General features: G+C 38.7%; 1 protein-coding gene across 2 annotated transcripts; it reads left to right on the forward strand.

The window, feature by feature from the left end:
- The first annotated feature begins 393 nt into the window (after nucleotides 1-393).
- On the forward strand, nucleotides 394-20645 carry LOC135467734 (alpha-1,6-mannosyl-glycoprotein 4-beta-N-acetylglucosaminyltransferase-like). 2 transcript variants are annotated; one of them, XM_064745559.1, is made up of 5 exons: nucleotides 394-767; nucleotides 8952-9014; nucleotides 14961-15049; nucleotides 16352-16427; nucleotides 17882-20645. In XM_064745559.1, the coding sequence occupies exons 1-5, from the start codon at nucleotides 671-673 to the stop codon at nucleotides 19027-19029; spliced, it is 1473 nt and encodes a 490-aa protein (XP_064601629.1). In that variant the 5' UTR covers nucleotides 394-670; the 3' UTR covers nucleotides 19030-20645. The 2 variants fall into 2 exon arrangements, with proteins under 2 accessions (XP_064601629.1, XP_064601630.1); XM_064745560.1 differs by lacking the exon at nucleotides 8952-9014.
- Nucleotides 20646-21874: the final 1229 nt, after the last annotated feature.

Here is a 21874-nt window from a genome sequence, read left to right on the forward strand (position 1 = left end):
GTCCGTAAAGGGCGTTCCAAGTCGATGATCGCAAGATCCATTTCCAAAACAACGTTTAACACTAGCTCCCAAAGACAAAGGTATGTAACAAATTATACAAATAGGAAATAAAGCCGGTAACACACAAGAGAGAAGCGGTCATCAGTTTTCAATGATGCCGGGCAGACAGTGCATATTCCAGGCCTGAATTCCATATCAAAGTTCAAATTCGTTGTCCATGAATGAGTTCAAGGTCAAATAACAATTAAACGTCTGGATAACACGGCGTTCTCATTGGCCGGAACCCAGAAACTCTGCCGTCTGTACCAGGCTATAGCTAGTGATTAGAGCCTACAGCAGACGTCGTATAGCCCTTGCGAGCTCGTCATATCGCACAAACTCGGCCGTGACAAATCAGCAATGCGGGACAGTCGAGCAGGGGATGTATGTACAGCCGTGGGAGCATTGTGGTCTGTTGTGTGTTCTGGCCTCTATTGATATAACCAGGGATCGTCAACACAGACAAACAGCTCAGTTGTACGCAGGTCGTAAGGGATCGTTACGTGTGGGTCTCTCAGTCCTACCTGAGACCTAGAACAGGCTGGCCAGAGTGAGCAGCAGGACAATGATGTACCGTCACTTACGGGCATGAGAGAATTGTGAGGGCGGTTTTTCGTCGAGAGACGTCAACATGAGGCCACCTTCTCTCAGGTCTGTGTTAGGACTTGTGGCCGGCGTCTTTCTCTTTCTTCAGGTTGGTCTGATTATGAGGAACGGTTGTGATGTGGGTAAGTACACTATTCTATACCTTGGCGAAACCCAAGACCGCTGTGACCATTCCAGCTGATAACTCCAGATCACGGTTGACGAGATCGATATCGAGTTAGTTACGAACGCGAAAGGCCATGTTTGCCAGATTCCTGTTGCCATGGATACGACATATAGTTTTGGTCAGCAGTCAAGGGTGTAATGACAAAGTGGTATATCGGAATCCGTGCAGTATCGCGTGACCAATGTGATATACCAGGGCTGCACAGTGCTTGAAACTCCTTGAAAGTGCTTGAAAAACACAATTTCATTTTCAATTACTTGAAAGTGCTTAAAAAAGACAAATACTCCTGGAAACTCCTTGAAAATCTAAGTTTGTGCCGAACTTAAATATTGTCTACTGACCGCTGAGTCTGTACATCGGGAGCTCGCTGATAATTCTCCCACATTCAGCGCTTCCGCTGGCGCTCGCCATTGTCGCTAATTTTGAACAATTTTTTGAAATAAAATTTTCAAATTTTGCGATAAAATTTGAAAAACTGCGAATGTTTTTGGACAAATTTATTTACTTAAGAAAAATACAAACGTTATACAAAATCTACCACGAGAGTTTTCTGGGGGTTTTAGCAGATTTTCGCAATTTTTCTGATGAAAGTAATCCACTTACTGTACTTTCATTTCAAACGGCCTCATCTCGGCGAAACATCAACAACAACACAGTGGTATGGCGATTACTTGACAGAAATCTACAATGGGGGTTCGGCATTGTTGCAAATTGACTTACATTAAATAACGCTTAAAATTATTTTTGTGAAATAACGAATGAGAATGGTGGCATTTTGGGGCATGCCTTTCATCGACAATTGTAAAAAAAAAAAAAAGGGGAAATTATCAAGGAAATAAATCAAGGCACAGTTATACCAGTAAATGAAGTTACCTCCCATGAAAAATTTAAACTTTTCCACTTAATAAACTATTTTTTTTGGATCCAAAGTAAATTAAATATTTCAGAATATGTGCCGTTACATAAATGTGTACGCCGTCTGGTTTTCTCTTGTTATGCTGTGTTACTCCAGTGTACTGATCATAATGTTGCATTTAAATAAACTGAATTTACAAATTTATTTTGTAACAAATTTTTCTGATAGAGGAAATTACATTTTACTAGGATCCTACAGATAGGTTGAAAAAAGGATTGATTTTTTTTTTCTAAACACAAGAACATGCTGCCAAGCAGTGGTTCATTATTTTGAGGGCAATTGTTCTAAATGTAACGTTTGATAAACTCCAGATATAGCTGGAAGAGACCAAACTGTTTCTAGCAGCTACACCAAGGCAGATAAAAAGGAATTACAGAAGAAAACCAGCAAGAGTCATGGCCTCAAAGGAAGTATGGCTAAAGAAAAATAGTATTTACTACAAAATCTGATGAGTGGCTAAAGTGACTTACTTAAAAAAATACTGACCCAGAGGAAGCCCTGCACAGTGGTATATGGCGTTCATTTTTTTACTGAGCCAAGGCTGGGTCATAGAATGTGTCGCATTACAGAGGTGAAGGGCAGATATTTCCTACAAAGGCAAGCGTACTATTCAATATGCATGCATGCAAATTAAAGTATCTATAATTCAGACTTAAAATATAGTCTATAATTTGCACCATGGTATGTTTAAACTAACCTTGAAAATGACAAAAAACTCGTGGAAAACTCCTTGAATTCCATTTTCACATACCTGTACGAACCGTGTATACTGTCTGTGTCAACTTAATATATATTGTATATAATGCATACATGCATGTACAGCCAAACATGCTGGCTGAAATACTATCTACTGTATTAACTATTGTTAGCATCGAATGGCAAGCAAGCAAAATCTTGTTACATTAACCTTGAGCAACATTCATCTACACATTAAAGTATTACTGGAGAATTTCAAATATGATAAGTATAGCGGCAGTGGTTTATGGGCCCTTGGTTAAGGTGATTGGCCTTCAGAGAACATGTCACAGTGACAAGACATTTCATTTGTCCTCATTTATTCAAGTCACACATCCTTTTGTTTGTGGACAGTGTATGTGGCCTTTGGTATTTCGTGAAACTGGTTTCCAGAAACACTTTCTTTCCAGCAACATGTCATGAAAAACCTTGTTGTACACTTACTAGTTTAAAACAAAAAAAAAAAAAAAAACAACTCTAGGCCAAATGTATCAATAAATCATCTCAAAGAAGTGTACTATTTGTTTTTGTGATTTCGCATAACTGAAAACCAAAAGTGTCGCCATGTTATCAGGATCGAGTGTAGTTTCTATAGCCTGAAAACGCAGATGTTTCTGTTGACGTCACGACGTTCACTATGGCATCATCTAGAGAAATAAATTCCATTGTGAACCTTACACATTAAACCTCTACTTCCTTTATAGGATTATAGGTGGAAACAGAAACCAGGAAACTTACATTGCACAGGTACAGTGCTTGCGACAAGCAGAGTACACATACACAATCTATGTGACAAGTGCTGAACTAATGGTCTTCGATAGGCCACAGTTCTCACATGGGCACTGGGATCAAGTGATGTCACTCTCTGTGATGTTACTTGAGATGCATTGTCTTTGAAGCATTGTCCTATACATTATGTTTTCATCTTTCATGTAGATTTGTAAGTGAACAAATGAGTTTTCTGGACAGGTGACATGTTGAGAAGGGGCAGCCTCTCCTATAAGTTGTATAGTGGTAATTAGTAGCGTATTACTCATGCAAGGGAAAAATAATCAATTCAACTTCCAACCGAGTTGCCATTGCGCGGGAAAAAGCACCCATTGTTTTGAGCATGCTGTTCATTTTTCAATGTCTGATTCCAATCATGCTCCAGTACAAAGGGCTGTGCGGACAGCTACATTCTTTATATCCACGTGAAGAGTTAGTGACATGGATGTAGAGAATATGGGTTCAGATTCAGAAAATGAATTTAATCTCTGTCTTTGAAAAATGGGATGTCTACTCCCAGTAGAATTCTACTTAAAGATTATGACCTTTTGTCTTAAAACTAAGAAAAAATTTAAAACAAGAACAACCATAATTGCATTTCTAATATAGCCTGACATTAATTACAAGGCTTGATATGCTGACTGACAAGACAAAGTAGATCATCTGAGAGTCTTGTATTACACCTCTGACAGCCTAGCTGCTGCCAGACCTGCTTATATCCCCTAGGGCGTCAATTATAATCAATTACATGTAGTTTGTTCTGAAGTGTGTGCTTTACAAAACTGCACAGGTGTGAATTAACAGAAGGGAAAGTTAAACTTCATTATTTTAAGTTATTTCAATTTGAAAAAACTGGTCTGTTGTATATTTCTTCGGGCGATATACTCGTGCATGATCTTGGGGACCAGTTAAATTGTTAACTGCACAATAATGTTCATCATCTTCCTTGAAAATAGTAGATATAAATAACTTTAACAATAGCCGGTATGACTGATTTTTATTGATTAGGTCTTGGTCGACAGGTCGAGACTTTTGTTTGGAGTTTTGCTGTTTTCGTTGGCACATGACCCATCAACGCTGATGTGATGTAAACCACCAAGGCAGTCAAATCAAAACCAGACTGATTTCTGGTTTTGTTGAAATTTGGGATCATATATTAGAATTTAAACTTTAAGTCAGTCAGCGTTACTTCACAAAAACAAACAAAAAAAAAAAAACATTTCATGCTATTTAAATACAGTTAAAGCAGTGTGACAAGGTCTACTGCCTTAAAATTACAATATTGATACAATATTTCGAACTGCCAAGAGCAAGCTTATAGAGACCTCATCTCTGCTAGAACTAGAGCTAAACCTGTGTAGTGGAAACGCCTGGAATAAACTTTTTACGTGGATCGCATCTGTTAGGCTTCTGTCAATTGCTTCTGCTTGCATGCTTTTTTTTTTTTTAGATATGTGCAGTGCATAAATTCACGATCAGTAAATTAACCGAAACGTGACAGTTTTGGATGACAGATGGGACTTCTACATATTTTATATTATTTTACTCGGATTGTTCTATTTGATCGCTCACCATAGTGTTTGACATAAAACCTCAAACCCCAGTGTCTTCACTGAAGTGTTAAATGCAAGCACTTGCCATTTCTGGGTTTCACCTGAATATTTCTGTTGAGTAATTACTGGCAGTACTGTACATGCTTTCACTAGCACCTGTAGTATCCCTCATGAGAAGTTTGAAAGTACAGTTGGAGTACAATAGCAATGTAGAAAATTGAGGTTTCTGTCTGTTTTTCCATGCATATACCAGTTCTCCATTTCACAAAATTCAGCTGTTTACCTATTGTATGATAAAGTCTTCAGCCATTTGGTGTTTTCATTTTTAGTGGCACTGGAGGGGAATGGGGATGAATGGGGCAGGGGTGGTGGAATGGCTTTGACCAATGTACAAGGGGGCAAATTAAAATTAAATGTAAAATAATCGAGAATTATCGATAAATATTTTCAATATCGGTAAATACATATGGTAATTTGTATTGATATCGATAATTTGGTTATATCACTAATTTTTGATTGATTTGTTAAGTTTCTCTATCTCTCGCTGTTTTGGCTGCATCTTTTAGTTAAGAAGTTTGTCAAGTATCTGGCAAAGGTCGTTAGTTTTCATCGGACCATACAGTTTCTTTCATCCATAACCATTCAGAACAAAAGTTTATTGATAGGCATAACACGCAGGTCAGACAAAAATGGCTGTGGCCATTTAGGTATGTAGTTTGTATTATTTGTTGTCGTTTCATTTCAGGTATGCAAGTGTAAGGGGTTCAGCATTACAGTGCTTATATATTAGCAGTAACTTAGCGATTTGGTCACGTTATCCGCAACAAACATTTTTTAAATCATGGAAATCACTGGGAATGCAACCATTTTGTATCATGCAGCTAATGACAACACTAAATTTTTTTTGTGAAAAAAAAAACATAATTTGACTGGTATTTTATGAACTAGGTATGATGCTTCACAATAACCATACTCAAGGTGGGTTTACATACTCAAATATATGAAACCTTACGAAGATACTAAAACACACCTTGGCAGGACACTCTAAAACTGGAAATCGGTGATTCATTCACCATCTCCGCTTTGCTTCCAAACCCCCAAAACAGGACAAGGAACAGGAACAATTCGAACTCTCACAGGAGGCAGGTGCGGTGACTCCAGCTGCCTTGATGGCCTTGTGAACAGCAGCGACAGTAGCCATTAAAGTGTCTGGAGACACTTGTGAATATTCTGCTGATTGAAGTGAATTATTAGACAATTTTGTATGCAGGGTTTGCAGTGCAATAAATGAACATTTTGGAGCTTTGGGAACATGAAAGAAATGACAACCATAGACCAAAGATATATGCATATTTTATGCATCGATAAAGTATCCAACATCATGTTCAAAAAGCAAAGCATTTTATTTTATTTTATTTTATGAATTTGCATAACCAAAATATTGCAGTTTGAAGTAAGTTATCAGTTTTAACCAGACAGGCGCCAGTTATTTTTTATTGCCTGAGGACGCGGCTGTTTCCACTAATGTCACCCTAGCCCTGTTTTGACTGTTAACCTTATGTGTGTGGGGTACGAGTGACACAACATTGTGTTTCCGGTTGCCTGAACCTTACATGGTTTCGTAAGACTTGCAGATTAAAAGGTGATTTACAGATCTACCAGGTTTAATTTGCACGAGCAGAATTACTGTGGCCGTTTTAGGTCTATTTCCACCCCTCTTCGAAATAACTGCGGTCAAATTACGTCTTGTATTTTCTTTTTAAGTGCTTTACTTTAATATGCTATGAGTAGTATCTGTGAAACTCATTGGTTAACATTTAGGATATTGTGGGAATAAATATATATTCACAGCATTTCATGTGAAGTGATACTTCTAAAAAACACTTTAAGAAGCACCTAAGACCCTTAAAATGACACTTGTGAAGCTAACATTGTGGTTCTTACATGTGCACAATACATAGATATTGAGATTATAACTATAAACCGTGTAGCAAGAGAGATGTACCCTCATTGCATGTACCCTCATTTCAGAAGCTGAGAAAAAGGAAACAGGCCATTGCAATACTGTTTTAAACTCTTCCGAAATGCACACTGAGTTCCAGTATATTGCATGGTAACATATAATTTCAAAGATTAGGTTCAAGAGCATCAGAAAATAATAGTTTAGCAGAGTGGCTACATGAACCCTGTCAGCCCACTGGCTATGATAGACGAATGATAAATGAGTTTACGTTCTCGACATAAGCCCAACTGTTTTGGCAATATAGGTCAAGAGGTTTGTCAGGTAACTGCATGGCGAAGGTCACTAGTTCATTCCGGTCACTCCGCTTTTCTCCGCCCATAAATCTTGTAGCCGTAATAAAAGTAAAAAAATGTGTACATGAGGTGTTAAACACAAACTGACTAAATAAATAATGACAAATCCAACTGTGCCTTCCGTCCAAGAACCGTCATATTGAAAATAGTGAAGGAGGAAGAACGGACCTGTAACATCAATCGTCGGACTCAAGTTGTAAAGCTGTGGGTGTTCCATCTGGAGCTAAAACTGTAAGAGCGAGTCAGGACTGATTGGCTTATGTATCTACAGCATATATGGCCATATGTATTCATATGAAAACTATCCCTTTGGTATACTTGTTGATGGTATACATCTAGTCCAGATGTATAGCATTATACCCGCACTATGTATATACATACTGTATTTGCAGTTAACTTTTGTAATGTTTTATATCAAACTGATTTATGGGATGAATAGATCTTTTTTCGAAGTTACATGCACATGGAAGAGCGATCCCTGAGACCCTCTGACCCTGACCTCTGACTCTTTAAAACATTGAATGAGCGCCTATAAGGGTCGAAAATCTTGCACTCAGTAACATCTGTTCACTTACTCGTCATGCACCGAGCTTTTGGTCTCAAGACGGCACCGCTGGCATGCCATTAAAATGGAATGTCGCCTTAACTTTCCTGTAGATAAAGGAATAAATAAATTTCAAAGGCTGTATTGAATTTAGAAAGAATCAAACTAAGATACATGGCACCTTATTCGGCGTATTCATGTGCATTCATGCAAGGCGTATTCGGTGAATTATTTCACTTTATGATTATAGGCCATTCATCGTACTGATCGAGTTAAGATCCTGCTTGGTTGACACGTAGACCCAAGTATCTCGTAAAGTGAGGGAAAGTTTCAATATGTATTCTGCTTGTACTGTGTGACGTGCGTATTGTGTGACGAAGCCTCGCAGTTCTATATACTGTATAGGCGTATACTATGTGATGTGACAGTGTGCACACTTCCATATCTGTATGTATATACTATATACCATTGCTTAGTCACACCTCGCTATGGAATTTCCAGTCTTATACCAGTATACTCGTATCACGTTACAACACGAATTATGAGGACTAGTTCAACTGTAGGACGACGGGGCCCGGTTAGAATTGCTGATGTGCGTAATGAAACATGAGCTTACAGACAGTGCTCGTTCCCTATCTTGTTTCTGTATTAGCTGACAGACGTCGTCATCGTAAATGTAATATCAAGTTTATCTAGCTACGCTTAACGTAGGTTAGAATACAAAAAAAACGACGCTTTTTTTCAGATTCGGACGGGCTGCAGGTCTGCACACCGTTTTAGGGATAAGTTGTCAACAGGTTTTTTCAAAATAAAACAGATCTCCTGAAAACAAGCGTGCGGACCAGTGTAACGAAAGCTGCACTTTGTTCATCACATTAAAATAAATTTTCAGTAATTTTTGTCACATGAAGCAAAACTAAAGCGTGTCCGCCAGAAAACTTCACACTGTCTGCTATGATTATTTTCGTCTGTTCTTCAAAAAGGGCTGGCTGGACAAATGTAAATGTTGGCTTATGGCACATATATGTCTGTATATCAAAGTCCGATATCTGATAACAGACCGGCAATGATACAACCGTCTCTAGATGTAAGAATATGTAAATAGTTCTCACCGACAATTTTTCATAACCATCACGAACACCGTTGTCCTTCATGGCAGTAAAGGTGCTGCGTGCTACGTTTTAGGTGCTACTTACTCAAGTTATTCACTTTATGCTGTTCTCTACCTAGTCGCGTGCATGTGAACAAGAACGATGTGATCATGTCTGCCATTTTCACTGACTTGCTTAACATTATTTCTCGCTTCAGATGTATTTTCTCGTGTCAGAGGCTCGGCAAGTAACTGTTCGTCCCTGGACAGCTACTCAAAGGGTAGGACTTGTTTTCATCAGTGATGGTTATTCTGTTTTGTGTTTACTCGCCTTAGTGTCCTGTTTTTTGGCTGTCAGGCTGGAAGACTGCATGATCTTCACGTAATCACTTCTTGGATGGCACCCATTTATTTTAATATTTTTTGTTTTGATCATTGGTTATGGTTTTTTCGTTTTTCAGCATTATCAAATTAATCCTTAGTTGGCATTAACTTAAACACATAGCTATTCCCACTGACATTCAGCATGCCGTGTAGCCTGTAGAATTGTCAGGATTTTACTCTTGCAAATAGATAAAACTGCACAGTGAAGATATCACACGATTCGTATCGAAGGTAAAAAAAGCAGTAACCTTGGAAGCTTGCTTACATTTGCCGCAACAGCCCGTGTAGACAGGACAGAAACCTTTTAAGCTTTTATGTAAGAGAGTGTAAAAAATCTTTTTATGGAGACACATGATTTAATTGAGGATAGATCTCTTCCATTTCCCCCAGTTTAGCTTTCATAAATACAGACCTCCACTCTTCCATTTGCTAACCTGGAACTCAGTCTTTTCGAATCAGCTGTCCTCAACACGCCAAAGCTGTGCGTTATATACAAAAACATGTTTCCTTTAATGTTACCTCTGTCAGTAGCCCTGATTGCAGATCACCTAGTCATTCGTGAATAATAAAAACTATAACGTCACAGTTAACGCAAATGTACCTGCCGATTGGCAGCTTGTTTGGACTCTTTATTTTAATAATGAACAGCAGAAACTAGAAAGAATTGTTATGAAAAAAGTAGATGATCTTAACCTTGATGTTAAATTAGCAGCCGAGTCTATAGCAACGGAATCACCAGATCAGATAATGGTGGTTTGCGAAGTTCGAATGCTAGTGGACTGGATCGTCAGTTACGTCTGTGTTAATAGAGAACTCGTAAAACTCCTACCCGTCTGTATCAAGGCGATCCAAAGCTGTGAACTCATTTGTACTTTCCTTTAGTACGTCAAAATGAGACCTAACAGAAGTACACATTAGGACATTAGCAGTACACACGCACTGCAACGTGACAGCAGAAAACGATGTATTCTTCCATCATTTGGACCTTCTGTGTGGCTTGTCCTCAAGTCTCCCATTGTGACATGATCATTATTTATGTGAATTCAGAAATGATTTAAGATCACTGGTTAAGGAAACTGTTTTTTTTTTTTACAACGTTAACACTTCAGAACGTAGTTCTAGGTTAACGAATGTAACGGTTCGGAGCGGTTAATGTGGAAGCTAAGCTTGAAACAGTGTCAGCCGATCTCAGAGCTAGGTTGAGATATTATAAAACTCTATTGTATAGTCACAAATCTCTCTTAAACTACTTTACCCCCTTTAAAGAGATGAGAACCCGTATACACGTTTTTCAAGTATATGACGCATAATCTCTATACCCCACATATGTATGACTTGGGTCTTTGTTTACAAGCCATGCTTCGAGCCCAGATGTTGGGTACATATAGACAGACACTTGTGGCCTAGATGCATTGTGTCTAAGATATTCAGTTGGTTCACGACGTTTACTCCATAGTCGCACTTGCTGAAAAAGTTCTAACTTCGTTAGAATGCGTTCTAACGCGCCCATGTCAGTAATACAAAGCTGCGGTGTGTGCCAGAGGACAGGGAGGGTTGACATATCCTTCTTATACTTACAGTAGCTTAATTGAAATAACTACTGTATAAACATACCACTTTTATCGCATAGCAAAAGCAGTGTGTTAACTGATTATCGTTTTTATCCCTTGGTGGGGTCAAATGTAGACTATGTATGATTAACACAGTCAGTTCTCTGAGGTGTGACTTTTTTGTGACTGTTGAGAAGTTGTAATAGTCACATCTCACCCTAATTCTTCTAATTTTCGGTACACCTGGTCTGCTCTCTAAAGCGAATATACGTATAATTGTAGCAGGAATATTTACGTCTTTTCACATGGTTATATCGTCTAAACAACATTTTCATATCTTTACTCCTTCAAATAAAAACCGGAAGAGAAATCTATTTTACAAGTAATATCTGTTCAAAAAATTGGAATAATTAGGGTAGATAATCCATACAGATGTGCTCGTCAACACCATGGCTTACTTTTTGTCCATTACTTTCACCGTGTTGCATGTGGAACAAATTGGCTTTTGCATGCATTCGTGCGAGGAAAAACGGACTAACGTATTCGACCTTAAATTCACTGTGTCCCTGACAGAGTCAGTTTGTGTATAGAAATCATTAACAATAAAGAAAACTATTTATTATGTTACTTACCGAATGTATGTCGAATGTAAGGCCGTTCTCTTGGTTACCTACGTATATGTTTAGCGCTACTTAAAGACGACACGGTTGAGAGAGTATCAGGAAGTGTCTACAGCCCCCAACCGATATGCTAGCGGCTATTAGGTAGTCAGAATGCCAGTAGACTATACAGGAGAAGGGAAGAAAGACGTCGAAAAAAAAAAAAAGAAAAAAAAAAACCGAAATGAAAAGCACCAGACATGGCACTTGGTTTTTGCGGCGTTTGTTTTGACTGGTTGTTAACCAGCTTAATTGAAAACTGCATTATTATCAGATTAGGCATTTGACATTTTGTCAGTTTCATTGCATGCGCATGCATTGCATTGTGACGTGGAGCTATGGAATGCTGATTTAACGCTCAGCATGATACATGTACATCTATGGCATTTAAGACATAGAAGGATCGATGTTGATAAACGGGCATTATCTACCGTTTTCAAAGTATGTAGTAGACAGGTGATTTGACCTGAATGCATATATAAATGTATTCTCGGACTTAGTTCTCTTTCTTTCGTTATGATTATAGAATAATGATGCGTAGTACATACATGTACTAATAACGTGGCTGTCGATCAGTACTCAAGGAGTCAAGCTGTACACGTGAATAGCATTACTTGATCTGCTTTGCAGTTGAATTTAACCTAAGAGAAAGGAAAAAGACTTTCGCCAAGAGAAATTAAACTGTAGTGAACTTATGATGAAATTCTGGTTTAATATATTGGAGTATGATTGTTTAGCTGGTATAGGTCGTAGATGCTCAGTTGTTCCCCTTATCGCACATCTTTAAAACGAGTGCATGCCATTTTCCGCTTGTTTGCATTCTCGTTAAGATCTGTCTTACTTCGTCAGTAACAATAAAGGTACTTGACAGATATACTATCATATATCATATAACACTTTCAAGTAAAAATGATACCTTTTATCCGTCTTTTTTTTTTATCAAATCTGAATATCTTTAATCAGACATGTTAAGAGAGTTGTCTTCATTTTAACCAATTTGTCTGGTGTATGTCGTTAACACGGGTTGAGAAAGTTTGTATGCAACATTAAATTTACAAGCTGTGCCCTATCTTCCCTGGGGTGACTTGTTTAATGATGGTTAAACAGCTTGATAAGAGTACATGACATCTTAGCATCCTTTATACTTTCAATAATTGCCCTGAAGATAACAGTTATCGTCGAAACGGCTTCATGGTATGTTCCCTTGAGATTTGTATCGAAAGGTAACTGGCGCTGTATCTATATTATGTTTCTGGTTTTATGGGATTGGTCCACCTAATGATAGATATATATTCATGGTGCTTCTCAGTGAACGGACTTAAATGAAGGTAAACCATCAGTGTCCTATCACAGTGTTGCGCTGTTTATAAGCATGGTGTGTGGTGAGTTATTCTTATTTATTGGCCGCATGTGGAGTTGACGTTGTTGTTGTTCAACGCTACAGCCTGGGTACACAGGTTACTGCAACTGAAACAAATGTCGACAAATCCACAGAATGCCAAAAATACGTAAGTCCCCTCGCCCCCTCAAAAAACAGTTTGACATTTACCAAGATATTTGCCCAGTCGTCGCGAAATTTTGCACACAACAACTGAGTAATCAATTCAACACACTGTAGAAGGGATTAGTCTGTATATACAGATGTGCTCCAGTGAGCATGCGCAAACGCATTATCGGTCGGATCTTGACAATTTTACGAACAGATTGAAGATAACTTTGAATACCTGTAGGGGGAGGTAATGTTCAAATCTGGTATTACCACCACGCTTTTGTATTACACTGAGACAGCTCGTCAATGAGTGGTGTGATATCCGATTTTTACGGCTGATTAACCACTCCTCCTGAAGCAGATATCTAACGTCATCAAGATCGGATACCATCATAACACGGCGACACACCACTTGTTTCAACTGCTCCCACAAATGTTCGATGGGATTGAGATCGGGCCATTGCTATGCGCTCAATGCCTTCATGTTCAAAGAAGATATGTTTCACTCTGGCACCATGCTGACGAGCATTGTCGTCCATAACAAGAAATCCATTGCCATTTTCACTCTGTAAAATTTTCAAAAATCCGATATATATTGCATTTGTGAATATTCACAGGAGTTCATCTGTATCTACAGGGTAATCCTTGCTACAGCGTGTTCACTTGATTACTGAGAAGCAGTGTGCAAAATTTCATAATGATTGGGCAAAATGTCTTGGTAAATGTCAAACACAGTTTTGGGGGGAACTTACTTTTGATGCACTGTTTATATTAAGCAGTGTGTTTCCAAGGGTCTAGCGAATTCAAAGTGTTCACAAAAATCGGAAGATCTCGCCCTAAGAAGATCAAGCGAGACGGCTGTCATCACCCCACGTGTGATAAAAACATCGATATATTATCCAAACTGTAGCTGCTAAATGTCAGGACAATCCACGTTTGATGACTGTGGCGGCTGAAATATTCCACCAGTAAAGAGCCTTCAAAACCATTCAAAAAGGACAAAATTGATAAAGCAGCATCCTCGAAGCCATCCAAGGAAGGCCAAAATTAAAATCTCGACGAAAAATTTCACGATATCAAAGCACCGTCAAAAGCCTTCACCACACCAAAACACCGTAGAAACATCCCGCGACGTGAAAGCACGTTGGAAACATTCCACGGATGTAAAGCACCGTTGGAGCATTTCACGACTCCAAAGCACCCTTGGAACATTTAACGGCTCCAAAGCACCCTTGGAACATTTAACGACTCCAAAGCACCGTTGAAACATTTCACGACTCCACAGCACCGTTGAAACATTCCACTGAAATGCACCGTAACAAAGCCGAACTGTTTAAAACAATAGCTGTAGACTAGAGGGTTTATTGGATTGGTAATTGCGAACAATAAACTTTGCAAACATTATGATTATTTTTTGTTTTCTCTATCATATGCTTGGTTTGTTTTGTCACTTTGAATAACAAATTCAAGAATGCTTTATGTAAGTTAGAGTGCTGGCTTCCTTTCCGGCGATAAGTGGGAAGGTCTGCCAGAAACCTGCGGATGGTTGTGTATTTCCTTCGTGCTCTGCCCGGTTTCCTCCCACCGTAATGCTGGCCGCCGTTGTATAAGTGAAATGCCTATCAGACAAATAAATAAGTTAGAGATAAACATCAATCTGAAAATAGTTTCTATTTCACATAATATTTACTTGCACGTCATTTAATTAATTGCGTTACTCCTTAATTGTTGTCTTAGTTGCATGTGTTTGTGTGAAGTGCTTGTTTCCATGTGTCATCATGGTAGAGGATGACGTTTGGCATGAAATCTTTCACTTCTCACGGTAGAGGGGTACTGTTTAATTATTGTCTGTATCCGACTCACTAAGAACCCTTATCTATCTAAGAACCTATCTTTTTGTGATCTTATTGTACGGCTGTCTTCCAGAGGTTTTATCACGGGTTTGCGGAAATATAGCTGCAAATTTCTTCACCTTCAAGTCATCCATTATGCACTGAATATTTGTTGTTATTTTCAAAATGGAGTTTTGCCGCTTTTATAGCCTGGTACCAAAATTGTTTAGTTCTGTTTTACATCCTTGTTAGATGGCCTGCATTAGCGAACCGGTATCACCTGATGGTATATTTGTGTGTATAACTGTTACAGCTCAGTCTGACAACCTTGTCCAACGCAAAGAAGAAAATGTGGACAAGACAAAGGAAGCCCGGCGAATCATGTCCCTGTCTCGGATGGAAGTAAGGAAAGATCTGTCGACGCCCTGTTAAAAACATGAACTGATGCTCTTTGAAAAAGATAGACGTGTTACCGCCTTTATAGTGGATACGAAGTTAGATGTTCTCTAAACTGGGACAAGCACGAAAGCGAGATCAAGCCTCGATTTATTGTCCTCCACACATAAACGTGACATCAGACGTGGTATAACTAAATAATTCTTGAGTATGGCCTTAAACAACAATCAAGTAAATAACTCAATAAATCAGAGGGAAACCTGAGAGGCGAGAAACAAAAATGGAGACAAAAAACAACTGTATTGTCCATCATATACACATCCAGATTCATATCCTGTCCAAATGTGTTTTTGTAGAATGTATTGCCGTATAAAATCCGGCGTAAAAAACCAATCAGATGAATAAAATAAATTGTTGTGTAAAATCAGCATCAGAAAACAAACCAGGCATACATCAACATATCACAGTGCAATCGATAGTTTGTCTCTTCTTCTGATAATGACTATGTAATGTATAAATAATAAACCAATCCACTCAACCACTATCATAATATAAAGTTATGTTAAGATTAGGTACTGATGTTTTCTGAATTGTTTCAAAGTTTTCATACAATGTAAAACTCTCTATTTAATGACCGATGTCATTTGTTATAAAGTAGGCGAATGTAATTCATTTCCAAATTACTGTCTTTTATAATCGCTAATAAGCTAATTATATTTATAATAATCCAAGAATTCATTTCTCCTGACCTTTTATACAACCGAAATCCACATTTGTAGCCCGTATGTTGTCTAACCATTAATTAAGTGAATCAGTCTGCATTTCTACCTTCAAGTTTTTCATGAAACAATAAACTGCTTTAGTGTGTTTTTTTTTATTGTAATTTTTTGTCATTGTAACCTCTTGTAATTAGTTGTCATGGCAAAGATTTGGAGGTTAGCGATATTTACCCATAACAAAAGGATGAATTCACAACCACAGTTAATAATCTAATCTAGATACTGGAAACCTTGCTGTTGAGACATTTGAGGTAAAGCATGGAATTTTGATTACTGTGCTTTTCTAACTTTAATAAATGCAATGTTACTAGCGGCTGTTCTTAAAAGATGGTTGTCTTGTGTAATCAACCTCTGATAATAATTATGTGAAGATAAAATATCAATTGAACTAAAGTCCATGGCTATTATCAATACAATGCTCTGTTACGGTTGGATGCTGTTGTTTTCTGCATTGTGTATTGCCTGTATGAGAGTTGTCCCGTTTGCACGTTTTAATGTAATAAACATTGGTATTTTGTGTGCATTGCAGTTTATTGAGCGAAGTGTGGACGAGAAGCTTGATCATGACAGAGCCCGGATATATGGGAACCCGAGGAAAACGGAAAGTAAGTCCTTCATCATTCTGACCCTCTTCCGGTATGTCTACCAACGATTTGTATTCCCACAAGTTTCAAAAAGACCCCGCACTTGATTTGTTTGAATTAAAGTGTTGTTTATTCGGTTACATTTGTACCTATTTACTTCTCTTTTCTTTTTTTTTGGAATGTAGCTAGATGTATTTATTCATTAATTTATTTATTTGATTGTTGTTTCCCGCAGTCTCCATGTTCCTAGCGATTTTTTGTAACAAGACATGGTCGACGTCGTTCATAGGGCCCCGTTTGTGTCTTCTTGCCTTCGTTACGACCAGTGGTCTTCCACCATTTGGCTGACATCAGTCAATCATGCCCTTCTAAAGCATTGAAATACCTTTCGATGTGAACCAGCATAAACACTTGTGATATACGAATGGTGTTTTGTAACAGAGAACGGAAGGCTAGTGGTAGCTAGAGTGTAACACTCCATCCCGATGGTCAAAATTGTAGACCCTCTTTCGATATGATATTAAAAATAATACCGTGCTCCCTATTTGTTGAAAAGTGTCTTTATATTACTACTAATAGAGTGATGTTCCCAAGTAACAATCCCATGACAGTGTGTAGGCGATCATTTCTCAGTTGTCTTATTTTTGGCAAGCTCTATTGCCACAGTTTCAAGTTTTTCGGACGATATCTGAAGTGGACGCGAGCCTAAACCGTTTGATTTAACCGAAATTGGATTTGAGTGTAACCTGCCTGATTTAACTTGGAGTGTTGCAGTGTTCTAGCCCATCGATGATAACTCATCTATACAATTGCTCCGTCCATAACTTCCCTACGCCTACAATGTGATCGCGTGTAACTCGCTGCTGATATGTTTTTAACCAACCTTATCTCGCTAGTGATACGTATTTTAACTAAACTTATCCCGCTAGTGATACGTCTTAAGTAGAACCTTACCTTGCTAGTGATACGTTTCTTTAACCAACTGTATCTCGCTGGTGATAAGTTTTTTTAACCAATCCAGTCTTGCTGGTGATACGTTTTTAAAACCAACCTCATCTCTCCCCACCGAAGATTTCCCTTTCAAAAAGAATAAAGTTACGTGCAAGCGAGTGGTCATCACTGTTATTCTTTATCTCAACTAGGTCTTTCTTCTATTCTGTCTTCGATCACATCTGCGTTACATCTACTTTGTCAACGTACTTCACGGGTGTACTTCATAGGTGACCGCACTTCACCGGTTGTTCATGCGATCCGCTTGTCATTTATTCGGGTCATTGTGATTTTGTTCAGTTCCTTGGAATATAAAGTATTGTCAGTATTTCGTAGCAGGGCAGATCGTCCTGTATCAGCTCATGCATTTGGACTGGTGGATTGGATCTATAAACTTGTACAACGTTTGGCTAAATCTGTGGATGAATATGACTGTAAATGTCATTGTAATCTGTTATTGGCACGGAGTATTCTATGTGTTTCAGGTTACTTGACCATTGGCATTCCCAGCATACGCCGTCAAAACGTGACGTATTTGGAGGGTACAGTGGAATCTCTCGCCCACCAGGCGTCCACGCAAGACAGGAAGGACATTGTTGTCGTGGTTTTCTTGTCTGATTTCGACGAATCGTACAAGATGGCGACGGCGAAAAAACTGAGAGATAGGTTTTTAAAGGAGATCGAGGAAGGATTTTTGCACATCATCCAAGCACCAAGATCATTTTACCCAGATTTGAATAACCTAGAAAGGACGTTCAATGATCCAGAAAACCGGGTGAAGTGGCGTTCCAAGCAAAACTACGACTATGCCTACTTAATGAAGTATTCTCAACCGCTAGCTCGATATTATATGCAACTGGAAGACGATGTGGTGACAGTAACAAACTATCTGTCACATATAAAACACTACATAAAGGGCTTGAAATCAAAGCATTGGTCTTGCCTGGAATTCTCCGACTTGGGATTCATCGGCAAGCTTTTCCCTTCAGAAGACATTGGCAGATTAGCCAAATTTTTGATTATGTTTTTTGACCAACAACCCGTTGATCTCCTTTTTCCGTATTTTTATAGACTTATGACTCAGGGCAAGCCCATTGTAAGTCGACCCTCACTGTTTCAACACATGGGCGCCTTGTCCTCATTTAACGGTAACAAAAACCCTTTGAAAGATCGTTATTTCATGTCCGCAAAGAAGCAGCTGAAGGGCGATAATCCGTCAGCCCAGTTGTTTACCAGCATAGAAGCCTTTGAAGATTATACAATCGAGCGAGCCTATAGTTTGGAAGACGCTTTAGGCTTCTTTTGGGGGAAAACCCCGAAAATAAGGGACACAGTTCATATAGTATTCCAAGAATCACAATCTATAGACAAACTTGTCGTGGTAACTGGTAATACAGAACATCCAGGCGACAGACTGGGTGATGGTGTGATAGAAATGGGAGAGACTGTTGAGAGGGTGGACGGTAAAGACCCAACGTGCAGGAACATGCAAGAAGTGGGTAAATTCCAAGAGGGCGTAGCCAAACTGAAATCCCAAGTGCCTTTCAAAGTGATGTGTGTACGAATAACCGTTGGGCAAGATCAAAAGACGTGGCTGATCATCAGCGAGATCGCAGTATTTTTGCGTAAATAGATCATTTGGTCTGGATTACGCCGTTCTATGGACAAAATAAAATTTGTCGTCTTCTACACGTGCTTTAATTAATCAGGGTTAATTCCGGCCATTCCAGTGATTGTGTGACTACTGTTTCCTGTGTGATATGAAACTAGGCGATATCTATATTTTATTTTTCTTGAGCACATTGACGGAACAGTGAATCTGTATGACTTCAACTGCACGCTTGACTGTAAAGTATTATGAAATTAGTTTACAAGGTGTCTTAGCTGTTGTGTAAATGCGTCATGTGGTCAAGTCTATTGTAATTTTATGACCTCATTCAGCAAAATTGCCCCAATATGGCTGGACTATTGTGTCTTTTAGGCCGAAGCCGGGCCTCCGTGCCTAGTACGAGTTAAAACTCCAATCAAATAAATAATTAAATAAATCTTAGGCCGAAGAAAATTGGCCCTTGACCGCATGAGGTCGTATTCAGCTCTCGCTGGTGAAGCGCGGCTTTAAGTGACAAAGTTTGTCAGGCAGCTGCAAACGATCACTTTCAGTCTCCGATAGACCAGACTGCAGTCGTTGTAGTAAAATATTCATCAGAACGGTGTTAAAAATAACATTTTCATGACTACAAATGTAAATGCATTTAGACGTCATCTTCACTTAAATCTAAAAATACATGTACAATCAAAACAATTCCTTCGAGATAAAACATATCATATCGCTTTTCGTAAAATATCAGTGATAATATATTTAAAAAAAGCAAGGTTAAGATAAAACATATGATACCGCTTTTCGTAAAATATCATTGATAATTTATTTTTAAAAAGCAAGGTGAACATAAAACAGCCGGCAACCTGCGGATGGTCGTGGGTTTCCACCGGGCTCTGCCCGGTTTTCACCCATCATAATACTGGCCGCCGTCATATAAGTGAAATATTCTTGAGTACGGCGTAAAACACCAATCAAGTAAATAAAATACATCAAGATAAAACATATATCGCATTTCATTAAATCTCTGATAATATATTTAAAAAAGGCAAGGTCGTTTATACAAACTTATGTTGTAAAACGTGTTGTCTACACGTTCTTTTGTTCCGGTATTAGATTAATGATGATAGGCTGAGGGGTTCTAATTAAGTGTCATCACGTCTGCATATACGAGTAGAACTCGACTTGTGTATATATATGGCATATAAACGAGTATGGCATGTAAGGCCAGCTATATGCTTGACTGCATCTCGACATTCATGTAACTCTGTTTATACGCACAGGATTTTGTTGTTTTGGGTTTTTTTTTACCATTAAAAGAACGTTAAAAATACAAAACAATGTTGGAGTAAAAATTAACAATTCGCTAATGCATTATTTGATATTCTGTTTGTCCTCAGTGGCCTAGTTTTTAGTTTATTTATTTATTTGATTTGTGTTTTACGCCGTACTCAAGAATATTTCACTTATACGACGGCGGTCAGCATTATGGTGGGTGGAAACCGGGCAGAGCCCGGGGGAAACCCACGACCATCCGCAGGTTGCTGGCAGACCTTCCCACTTACGGCCGGAGAGGAAGCCAGCATAAGCTGGACTTGAACTCACAGCGACCGCATTGGTGAGAGGCTCCTGGGTCATTACGCTGTGCTAGCGCGCTAACCGACAGAGCCATGGAGGCCCCCACCTAGTGGTTAGTGTGCTAGTGCGGAACACCGACCCAGGAGCCTCTCACCAATGCGATGGTGTGAATTTAAGTCCAGCTCATGCTGGTTTCCTCTCCGGTCGAACGTGGGATGATCCTACAACGACATGCGGATGGTCATGGGTTTCATTCGGGCTCTGTCTGGTTTCCCACTACCACAATGCTGACCGCTGTCGAATAAGTGTAATATTCTTGAGTGCGGCGTAAAACACCGTGGAAATAATTAATTAAATGGCGTTTTGCGCGGTACTCAAGAAGAGTATTTCACTTGTACGACGGCGACCAGCATAATTATGGGAGAAAACCGGACAGAGGCTGGGGAAAACCCACGGCCAATAAATAGATAAATTCTGTCATTGATACTCATTTATTTGATGTGTGTACAAGTATTTTGTACAATTGTTTGAATTGTTTTTTGTTCATGAGTTTTCTGTTTGGTTCAAATTTGTTTATCTTCAAGAATTTCTTTCAGGTGTTCTCAAGGAACTTGGGAAATCAGTGTATGATACTGTTTGACAGTTAAATGTTTTATTGTTATTTATGAATGGTGAAGTGAATTTATTCTTCAATAAAGATAATGGTGAAATGACAACTGTTTGCTCTCTTTTATTTCCACAAATGTGAAACAAGTGGTTAAAAAAGATTCGTCCGTTAAATCTGGGACTATATTATCCCAGAAAACAGAAAAGAACATAACCCTTTTAAATCAGCAGTTTTTAACTTTAGGTCTTGATACATTTTCATTGTTTAATAATTCAAAAGTGAAGACAACTTTTGTGAAAACTTCAACTTCAGCAACATATGCGAAATCGGTTTTCTTGTTTTTCTTGCGCAAACGTAGCTCGTCTTTGATCAAGGATGTCTTGCGTTAACAGTATTAAACTACAAAATAATGTCGTAAGTTTGAAACAGTTCGAATAATTACAGGTTAAAGAGTTCTCGTTTTTCTGATGTACAGTCATGTGAATCGGCAACATCAAAGACGCTGCGCGTCAAGTTTCACCACATAGACTGTGATGTAATACAAATAAGGCCCGGAGTGAGACGAGGCTTACCAAAGGTAGGGTGACCTGATCCATATCACTATATAATACCTCACGGCTATAAACAAGTAGGGTACCTGTAGCACGAGGTGAGGTCGGGCACCTGTAGCCCGAGCTGTGGTCGGGCACCTGTAGC

This window comes from Liolophura sinensis, chromosome 6, assembly GCF_032854445.1.
Source record: "Liolophura sinensis isolate JHLJ2023 chromosome 6, CUHK_Ljap_v2, whole genome shotgun sequence".
Lineage (NCBI taxonomy): Eukaryota > Metazoa > Mollusca > Polyplacophora > Chitonida > Chitonidae > Liolophura > Liolophura sinensis.